This window comes from Pelodiscus sinensis, chromosome 23, assembly GCF_049634645.1.
Source record: "Pelodiscus sinensis isolate JC-2024 chromosome 23, ASM4963464v1, whole genome shotgun sequence".
Taxonomy (NCBI): domain Eukaryota; kingdom Metazoa; phylum Chordata; order Testudines; family Trionychidae; genus Pelodiscus; species Pelodiscus sinensis.
The window spans coordinates 2,848,071-2,858,687 of NC_134733.1; the positions used below are offsets into that span (position 1 = coordinate 2,848,071).

Consider the following 10,617-nt stretch of genomic DNA (forward strand, 5'->3'; position numbering starts at 1 on the left):
CTGCAGGCCCCAGCCTCCCCCAGGCCAGCCCCGGCTCCTTGTTTGACTTTCCTGCCTCCGCATGGCGGGGAGGGTTTGTGCCTGTGAAGGTTCAGGACTGGAAATACCAGAAATACCAGAAACCAAGTCCTGTCTTTTTAGGCAGCCGCAGCACAAACCGACCAACAGGATCCTGCTATTAACCTCGGTTCCCTGGGAGGTGATTCAGTCCCCGGCTGGCTGGGTCCTAACCAGCCGCAGCCGCCCAGGCGGATGGCAGCCTGCGACCAGCGCAGTCGGGGGAGCAAGGCCGGAGAGGAGCGGGCAGGGCTCTGCTCACGATGGTCCTCATGCGACCCTGGGCCTCGTGCCCTGAGTGTACCAGTAGCCCGGCCCAGCCCTTCAGAGCGGCTCCCTTTCGCCTCCAGGACGTGTTCTGAGACAGGGGCGTGTTCTGCCCTCGGCGCCCTGGCTTCAGCGGGTGGCAGGAGCCAGGGAATTGTGTGGTGCGAGATTTAATTGCCAACCCCAGGCCCCCAGTCGTCACACACGCAGACACTCTCAGTGCAAGGGATACAGAGCATGGGCACCCCCCTGCACGCACCTCTCCAATGCGGGATCGGGGGAGCGCCCTCCGCTTTCCCTGCCTTGCTGTCACTGCTTTCCCACTGGTCAGTCTCGGCTGGCGCAGGCAGCTGCCAGCGTGACCTGGCCATTGGGCCTGCTTGTCTGCTCTCCCCCGTAGAGGTTTGACGTTCCCTAACAACGGCCTCCTCACTGCACTATCCAATCCAGTCACTGTGCACTAACGGTGCTCACCGTGCACTATCCGATCCAGTCACTGTGCACTAACCATTCCAGTCACTGTGCTCACTGTGCACTATCCGATCCAATCACTGTGCACTATCCGATCCAGTCACTGTGCTCACCGTGCACTATCCGATCCAATCACTGTGCACTAACCGTTCCAGTCACTGTGCTCACTGTGCACTATCCGATCCAGTCACTGTGCACTAACCGTTCCAGTCACTGTGCTCACCGTGCACTATCCGATCCAATCACTGTGCACTAACCGTTCCAGTCACTGTGCTCACCGTGCACTATCCGATCCAATCACTGTGCACTAACCGTTCCAGTCACTGTGCTCACCGTGCACTATCCGATCCAGTCACTGTGCACTAACCGTTCCAGTCACTGTGCTCACCGTGCACTATCCGATCCAGTCACTGTGCACTAACCGTTCCAGTCACTGTGTTCACTGTGCACTATCCGATCCAATCACTGTGCACTAACCGTTCCAGTCACTGTGCTCACCGTGCACTATCCGATCCAATCACTGTGCACTAACCGTTCCAGTCACTGTGCTCACTGTGCACTATCCGATCCAGTCACTGTGCACTAACCGTTCCAGTCACTGTGCTCACCGTGCACTATCCGATCCAATCACTGTGCACTAACGGTTCCAGTCACTGTGCTCACCGTGCACTATCCGATCCAATCACTGTGCACTAACCGTTCCAGTCACTGTGCTCACCGTGCACTATCCGATCCAATCACTGTGCACTATCCGATCCAGTCACTGTGCTCACCGTGCACTATCCGATCCAATCACTGTGCACTAACCGTTCCAGTCACTGTGCTCACCGTGCACTATCCGATCCAGTCACTGTGCACTAACCATTCCAGTCACTGTGCTCACCGTGCACTATCCGATCCAATCACTGTGCACTAACCGTTCCAGTCACTGTGCTCACCGTGCACTATCCGATCCAGTCACTGTGCACTATCCGATCCAGTCACTGTGCTCACTGTGCACTATCCGATGCGGCTGGATGTTGGGTTCTGGCTGAGATGCAGGAATGGTGGGGAAGGCAGGGAGGCTGGTGTTCCCAGACAAGCCTAGGGCCGGCTGGATCCTGCAAATCCACACAGGGCGTGAGCCCTGGAGCCGCTCTCTGGCTGGGGTTCTCCCCTCCCCATGCTGTGAGAACGCCACGGCCCAGCTGGGCCTCAGCAGCTGGTTTCTGCCAAGCCAGGGCCGGCACGAGGGGCCAGCGAGCGTGAAGTTGCTCGTGGCCTCACCTCAGAGTGGGCCCCACAGCGCTAAGCTGCTCAGAGTTCGTGGCAGCCGACCTGGTGAAGGTTGGGGCCCTGGGTTTCGGCCCCACGTGGCAGGGCTTTGACTTTATGCCTGAAGCCAGCCCTGGGTGTCAGACCTTGGAAACCAGAGCCCTGGCTGAGAACTGCTGCTCCAGGCACCTTCCTTCTGCCTTGCTCTTCATTCGTCCTAGGGGAGCACCCAGCATGGGCAAGGCTCCTTGGGTAGGCCCCGGGGGCACTAGCCCTCAGCTCCGTGGGGAGCTGGGCCCCGGAACGCCGGCAGGGCTGTCCAGGGTGAGTCTGGGTGGGGGCAAGCCAGGGGGGGGGCTCTGCGTGGTCTCTGGGAGGCTGCGGTGAGCTCTCCCCACTTGGGCGATGGGCCCGCTTTCAGTTGTTGCCTCAACTGCCTGGTGCCCAAACGGCCAGCTCCAAGTCATTCAGAATGTCGGTGCGTGGCGGCGGGCGATGGCCTCAGGGTCCCCAGCTCTAGGTGTCTGCAGGCCTCAGGCTGCAGGCCCCTGTGAGCAGGGTTTGGGGGGGGGGCTCTTTGCCCCAGACTTGGGGTGAGGGAGAAGGGGTCTGCCGGCCACGTCTGCGTTTGTGGCTTCAGCCGGAAAAGAATCTCTGCCCGTTTCTGGAACATGTCCGTGGGCAGGCCCCGGGGAGGGTTTCCGGCTGTGGGGCATCGTGCTGGGGAGGGTTCTGAGGTGGGAGGCTGTGCCGTGTTCCGCACGGGACGGCAGGGACTCGGGCTCTCAGCGCTGGTCGCGTTGGCTCTGGGCAGAGATTTCTGCAGATAGGCTCTGGGACAGGCCTGCAGCTTCTGCGCGTGTGCGACATGGGCGCTGGCCAGGGCTGCCGGGTGTCCGGGTCTGAACCGGACAGTCCAGTATTTGAGCCTTCTGGTCAGGAAACAAATGGGGACAATAGAATTGAGACAATAGAACTGTCAGGTGTTTTCTATCTCAGACGGGATGTCGATTGTGATGTCATGGCAAGTGTGTCCGTTTTTTTTGTCGGAATCCTCTGACACCCCTGGCGCTGGCCCTGCATTCGAGGTGCCCGTGTCCGGCAGAGCAGGCAGTGGCACCAGTCAGTGCCTGCGAGTGGCATGTGCACCTGTGGCTGGCACCGACTCCGGCGCGGGGCTAGATTTGCCAGCGATTCTCCACTGCCCCGTTTGTCGCTGCAGGGACCCGGGAAGCGGCCTTTGTGTACGCCATCTCCTCGGCGGGCGTGGCCTTCGCCGTGACGCGGGCCTGCAGCAGTGGGGAGCTGGAGAAGTGTGGCTGCGATCGGACTGTGCATGGGGTCAGTCCCCAGGGTAAGTGGAGGGGCCAGTGGCCGGGGGCCTCCCTGGGCTAAACTCAGAATTGCACCCGATCCCTGGGCTCCTGCCCGCCAGCTAGAGGGGACAAAGGAACCAGCCCCCGGCCCTTTGCGAGGGGACAGGCGGGCAGCTCCACGTGTGTCTGGCTGCTCCTCAGCGGCTTCCACATTTTCAGCTGACCTGGAGCGTTGTTTTGTGGAGAGCGCCGCAGCCCCGGGGGGAAGCCGCACAGTGTAGGGGGCTGGTTAGCGTGTGCCTGGGCTCTGTCTGGCGCCCCATGGGAGGGACCCACATACTGCTGAACACACTCCCTAGCCCTGCAGGTGCCTCTAGGCCGCGGGACTCCGCCCTGCAGTCTGCGTGTGCACCGCACGGCCAGCGTGCTGTGTGCGCCCCGACAGATGTCATCACACAGCCAGCAGCTCCCAGGCGGATCCCGGGGGGCTGAGGGGAAGGTCCCCGCCCCCAGGCCACATGGCAGGCTGGCCGCAGAGAAGACACCGATCGGAGATTGTCGTTGTGCCACGCGAGTACAACCGCACGGTGGTTTTCCTGGGTCCCCAACGTTTGCGGGGGCTCTTGGAGGGGGGTTGCTAATCCCCCTTCCCTAGAGGGCAGAGCACTCACTGCTCCCCAGGAAGTCCTGTCGTTGGACACTGGAGATGACGGCCGCCGGGCAGTGTGGACACAAGGGGGACAGGAAGAGGCAGCTCCTCTGAGGCTAGACTGGGGTTGGCGGGAGAGGGCAGGCCGGGGAGCCGGCACATCGCCCTTGCCTCCTGCTCCACCCGCCCTGACCGCTTTCCAATCCCTGCCGTGCTCCAGGCTTCCAGTGGTCCGGCTGCTCCGACAACATCGCCTACGGCGTGGCCTTCTCACAGTCCTTCGTGGATGTCCGGGAGAGGAGCAAAGGCGCCTCCTCCAGCCGGGCGCTCATGAACCTCCACAATAACGAGGCTGGCAGGAAGGTAACAGCTCCGCAGGACACCGCCTGTAGCCACTGCCCGAGCTCCATTCCCCGTCCGGGAATCGTGGAACCCTCGAACTGGAAGGGACCTCGAGGGGCATCGAGTCCAGTCCCTGCCCTCACGGCACCAATTCTAGGTCATCCCTGACCGGTCCAACCTGCTCTCAGAGATCTCCAGCGACGGGGATTCCACAACCTCCCTGGGCAACGTATTAGGAAGTTTTTCCTAATGTCCAACCGAAACCTCCCTTGCTGCAGTTTAAGCCCATTGATCCTTGCCCTGTACCCAGAGCCCCAGGAGAACAATCCCCCCTCCCCCCCCGTGACGCCCTGTTAGATACCCGAAAGCCACTATTCGTCCCCTGTGCCTTGCTCCCCGAGTCCTTGCTCACGGCCCCGTCTCTTCCCCACCCATCCCCGCAGTGACTGACCCCGCCCATCCCTGGCACGGCGCCCTCACGGGACTCTCCTTTCTTTCAGGCTATCCTGAGCAACATGCGGGTGGAGTGCAAATGCCACGGGGTGTCGGGCTCGTGCGAGGTGAAGACCTGCTGGAAAGCGATGCCACCCTTCCGCAAAGTGGGCAACGTGCTAAAGGAGAAATTTGACGGGGCCACGGAGGTGGAGCAGAGAAAGGTCGGCTCCACCAAAGTGCTGGTGCCGAAAAACTCCCAGTTCAAACCACACACGGATGAGGACCTGGTCTACCTGGACTCCAGCCCGGACTTCTGTGACCACGACCTCAAGAACGGGGTCCTGGGGACCAGCGGCCGACACTGCAACAAAACCTCCAAAGCAATCGACGGCTGCGAGCTGATGTGCTGCGGGAGGGGCTTCCACACGGAGGAGGTGGAGGTGGTGGAGAGGTGCAGTTGCAAGTTCCACTGGTGCTGCTTTGTCAAATGCAAACAGTGCCACCGCGTGGTGGAAATGCACACGTGCCGGTGAGGCTGGGCTGGTGGCTCCCATCTGTCCCCTCTGGGGCTGAGGGCCTGTGGCCCCCGGGCCGGAGGAGATGACCCAGCCACGGCAGGAGAGGCTGGTGGAGTGCGAGAGAAAGACACGGAGCGTTCCGGCCGCGAGGGTCGTACTCGGCCTGCTTTATTTATTGCCGAAGCCAGAGCCCTCCTGCATGGCGTGTGCTGGGAGGGTCGCGCGCGCGCGCCGTGCTGCTGCCGGGCCGGGAACGGGACCTGCCTCCAGCGGACAACCCCCGAGTGGCCACCGGAGCGTTCTGAGCGGCGTGGCCGTGAAACGGACCCCGGCCCGGGCGCCAGGCACCTTTCCGCTGGCATTTTCCATTCAGCCCCTTCAGACTGAAAACAGACCCTGAGGGGCCAGAGCCTTTGTTCTCCCGTTGGCTTGTGCTGCCCCACGCGCCGGCAGAGGAGAGAGGGCAGAGCTGCCCTGGGACCGGGCTTCCAATGGTGGGAAGGACCCTGCGAGCGGGATGGTCCCAGCCCCCGGCCTTTCCCCCCTTGTTATTATGGGCTGGGCTCTGCCCGCAAGGGGTCAGGAGAACAGAGGCCCGGCTGCTTCAGCAGAGCCCCCTGGAGCCAGGCGCCGAGGTGACGTGGATGTGCCTGTGTGGACGGTTCCTCGTTCAGGGCCCACCACCCCGGGGCACTGCTGGACAGCTCCCCCCCCCCCCCCCCGCCCGCCTGAGGCCTGGCCTGGCAGCAGCCTCTTAGGTAGAAATAAAGGAGAAGCGAATGGTGCTGCTGAGTGAGGCCATGAGCTCCCCTGCCCCTCTCATCCTGAGTCCCTGCATCTCCAGCCCTGTGGCTGGTTTCCCCCTGGGCCTTGCCCCTTTCCTGCCCCTGACCCCCTGGGGGGCCTCTTGGCTCCTGAGCGGAGACGGAAGAGCTCCAGGCCCACCCCACGTGGACCCTGGGCCTCTCTCCTCTCACAGCCTTCGCCTCGCCATGGGCCCTACCCACGCGGGCTCCTCTCCCCCCTTCCAGCCACCCCACCCACCCCTCCCCCTGCCCTCAGCTTCACCCGGAGCCCTGGGAACCCCAGTGGGCTCCCAGCCCCACCCCCAGCCAGTACCCCAGGCCGGCCTCCTCTCTGCTGCTCCCCCCAGGGCAGTTTCCCCCACACCTCTGCCAGGCCCCAGGCAGCTTACCCCAAACCCCACGTGTCTCTCCTGGGGTCACGCCCATTGCAGCACCCCAGGCCAATAGTATGCAAAGGGGCCTGGAGCGCGGCAGGGCCCAGCTAGGGTGGAGCGGCACTAGGGGCTGCTTTGCTGCTGGCCTCGCTGGAGGCAGCTGCTGCTGCTACGCATCCCACAGTAATAATAAAATGCTCTCCCGTGGCCGTCTTCTCCCGTGGCCGTCTTCTCCCGTGGCCGTTTCCTCCCGTGGCCGTTTCCCCAGCCCTGTGCACTGTGCTGGGGAGGAGGATATGGCCCGGCTACACTGGGGCTATGCTCTGGGGCTAGTCTCTGTGTCCTGCCAATACCAGAGCAGCACCATGGGGCCTTAAGGGGGTCAGGAAGCCACTTGAGATTTTGTCCGTTTTTCCACTTGCTGCATGTGAATCCCAGTCCCCAGGGTCCCAGAGACCGGCCTCCCCTTCCCCCTCGGTGGCTCTGCTCCCCGCGGGGCCAGGTTCCCCGCCTCTCTTGGCCGGTCTCTGTGGACAGGGGAGGGTGGATGTGTCCCAAGGGGCAGAGCCACGTCCGTTCTCAGCCTGGCCCTCGGGGGGCCGAGGGATTTGCAGTGCCTGGCACCACGTGCACGTTGGCCTTGTCCCTCAGCTGCTCCCCTAGACCCAGCACTGCAAGGGGGAGCTGGGGAGGGCTTGTCTGTGACACCCTGCACACACCAGCAGGCTCGGTTCTTCCTAAGGCAGAGACCTGAATGCTCCTGCTCCTGCCCCTGCCCCCCTCTCCCTGCCATCCCACTGGCTCCTCCAGCCAGGATCAGGGCAGGACAGAGTATTAATAAGTGAGGGGTTCGGGGGGGGGGCAGCACAGAGCCCCAACCCCCACCCAGCGCTGTGCAGAGCGAAATGGTGGAAAAGGCAGATTAACCCCAAACGGGCAAAGCAGCCCCTAGTGCCACCGCCTGGCGAGAGGCCCGAGCAGGGCCCTGCCCTTGCCAACGCGCCCCTCCAGGGTGGGCCGAGCCCCCCTGGAGCACGGCTAAACGTTCCCCTCCCGCTCCTCGAGGCAGGGGCAGGGGGCGTGCTGGAGCCACACGAGACCCTGGGCCCAGTGGGGGCTTCCTCCTTCCCCTGGAAGAGGCGCGGGGAGGGTTAGCGGGAGGCGCAGACACGCAGCCCCTTCTGCACCATGGCAGGGCGGGACGGGGGCGCGTCAGGCTGCTGGAAGGGCTCCAGGCACCGTCCGGTTGGGACTTGTCTGACAACTGACTGGAGGCAGGCGCAGATGCCCCGGCAGAGGCAGAGCCGTGTGCTCGCGCCACACGCCACCCTTCCCCAGGCTGGGCAGGGTGGGACAAGCCCGGGCCCCCTGCAGCCGTCTGCCTCGTCTGTCTAAACAACAGCAGCTCCGTCCCCCCCTCCCGGTCAGTGCAGGCCTCCTAAAGCGGGACAGACGCCCCTGCCAACCTGGGAGGCGGCACCTCTTCTGCCAGCTCCCTTTGATCCAACTAGGAGCTGGTGCCTTGAGCGCCCCCGGCCATGCCCGCCGCAGCGGAAGCCAGGCCGTGCAGTCACCTCCTGGAGGGATCGGGGCTTGAACTCCCCTGGCAAGCGGCTGCCTCGCTTCTCGGGGCTCCAGGCTGCGAGGGCTGCGCCTGCAAGACTCCTGATGCTCTTTCCCGCTAATGCAGTGGGGGCCTGACCTCAGGCCGCTGGCCAAGGTGGCTGCTCGTTGTCCAGCTGGGCCGAGGGCCAGAGCTGCGCGGGAAGATCCAGATCCGCGGGGAGAGACTCGCTCTGCACAGGGGTTTCCAAGCTGGTCCCTGGAAGTGTCATCCCTGACCCCCTGGCTCCGCAGCGCTTTGCTGCGCCTCCCCACTGTCGCCTTTTGCTGATTTTGCTTCTCCAAGGGCGATTCGGTGCTGTGCGCGGGTCGGGCTCCGCACAGCCAGGGCTCTCTGCAAGCCACCCTGCCTGGCTGGGGCATGGAGCAGGGGACGCGGCTCATTGAAATGCTACGAGGAGGGGCCTTCCGCTGAGCATCCCAAGGGAGGACCTGCCTGCATCTCACCTCACGGGTATGCTGGGGGTCCAGAGGACCCTGACCTTGGCTGCCCCCCTCAATGCTGCAGCACCATGTTCAGTCGGGGCCCTCAGCAGCGCTAGCGTGCTGTGCCTGCCAGTGGCCTCACACCCTGCCTGGTCCCCAAGCCCCACCCCCGAGTGCACTCAGTGGGTATAATCCCTGCTCCACAGAGGGAGAAACTGAGGCACAGGGAGGCAGTGCTCAATCGGCCACCGCTGAACCCCGGGAACAGAACCCAGTTATCCTGCTAACCGCCCCCGTCACTGCCCAGGAGGGGCCGACGTCTCAGTGACTCTGTGGATTCGGGCTGTCAAGGGGGTGGGAACGACGAGCCCTTTAAAACCATCCCCCTCGGCCTGCAGCCAGGGAGCAGGGCTCCTTGCCCCTCGTGCGACACAGCCCCTGCCGGGAGGGCTGCCCTGGGCTGGCCGAGTCCCCAGCTCTGACGCCCCAGCCCTCAGGCGAGGAGGCTTTGGGAGATAGAGGCGGGATGTGGGGGGCTCCTCCCATGTCCGGCCACCTCCCCTGATCCAGAGTCTCTTGCTGAGCTTGTTTATGAGCTAGTGCTCGACTTCGCCCCTTTCCCCTTCCCCGGGATGCCCAGGCGGCTGGTGGGGAGAGGACCCATGCCAGGGGCGCCCTGGGTCACCCGAGCCCACCAAGCTCGCTCTGGCTGCCTGGGGACTGTGCTCCCTGCCGCGCAGATGGGCCAGAGAAGCCGTGCTGAGCCCTCGTCGCAGGGAAGGGGCAGCGGCTGCCGTTTACGAGCGGGCGCCCCCAGCTTCCTCCTGCATCCGTGGGGCTGCCCCCCGAGGGCGGGGCGGCTGATTCCCACGCGGCCCCAGAGCGGAATCAAACGGGCATTTTCTCTCCAGCGTGGCTGTCCCACAGGCCACGCGTCTGAACCCAGCAGGCCCCGAAATTTCAAAAGGGCCCAGCACCTGCGGTCGCGTCCAGATATCGAAAGGTGCGCTGGGGCTGAGGCCTTTCCTCTCTGGGCCCTCGCATCTGCCAAGGGAACGGGCTGCCCAGCGCCCCCAGATCCTGAGCTGTGGCAATTCCTGCGCTCGAGGGGGGAGGGCTGCGAGGAAACCTGGTCCCAGGAACCAGAGAACAGGCCAAGGAGTTAGTGCTGCCTGCAGGCCCCGGCCCACGTGGCTCCTTCCCCTCAGAGCATCCTTGGGCCTCTTTTCAGGCAACATTTGGCACAAAACACTCATCCAACCTCTGGCTGCTTTAACCAGGCCACTGACCCAGCCCTGAGGCCGCGCCGGGGGCAGTGGGAAGTGTCAGTACGGGAGAGACTTCCACACAAAGAACTGGCCCCACCGCAGCATCCTCGTCCTACCTCGCTCCTGCCAACGCCTGGGCAGCCGGACAGCCGAGTCCTCCCTCACCCGCAGCACATCTGGAGCCTCGCGCATCGAGGAGCAACGGGCTCGGTTCTCTCCCGTCCCATGCTCAGCACCGCTGAGGGACGGTCATCCACATACGTTACCCGGAAAGGTGTCAGCCAGGTGTCCTGGAAATGCAGCTAGAATTCCCTTCCCCGGGCCCAGGCCTGGAAGCTGGGCTGCTGGAGGCTATCGGATGCTGCTAGCCCAAACTGTGGGGTACTCTGACTCTTAGTTTTGAATGTGGGTCCTATTTCGGTACTATATAATTGGCTGTAATTTGCCAGCACATGGTTTGACTCACAGCTTGGTGGCATTCGCTATAAAGATGATTACTTCGTGCAGTCTGGCATCTGCCTGTGGTTTGGGGTTTTTTTAAGCGTGACCGTTGTTGCAGAAATAGAACATCCAGCCAAGGCAGATTCTGCAGGGACCAGCCTGAGGCCCCCTCCTCCTTCACGGCAGCCATCTGCCTTCCCAAGCAATGTCATCGCCGCGGCTTCTCTCTCCTCCGGGAGCCCTCAGTCGGGCCCACTTGGCCGTCCTCGGCCCCTTCCTCACGCACCTTCCTGATTCGCCTCCGTCCTGCTCTCCAAGCTGCTTCCTGCCCCTCACATCTTCCCTGGTGTGGCATGGGGGGGCTGTCTGC

The 10,617-nt window shown here is 63.6% G+C and overlaps 1 protein-coding gene across 2 annotated transcripts in view; it reads left to right on the forward strand.

The window, feature by feature from the left end:
- WNT4 (Wnt family member 4) overlaps positions 1 to 10,318 on the forward strand; it is a 32,884-nt gene extending 22,566 nt beyond the window's left edge. For both annotated transcript variants that reach the window (XM_075906075.1, XM_075906076.1), the window contains 3 exons: positions 3,272 to 3,403; positions 4,235 to 4,377; positions 4,857 to 10,318. In XM_075906075.1, the coding sequence (XP_075762190.1) occupies positions 3,272 to 3,403; positions 4,235 to 4,377; positions 4,857 to 5,324 (743 nt within the window). In that variant the 3' untranslated portion in view covers positions 5,325 to 10,318. The remainder of the gene's footprint in view (positions 1 to 3,271; positions 3,404 to 4,234; positions 4,378 to 4,856) is intronic.
- Positions 10,319 to 10,617: the final 299 nt, after the last annotated feature.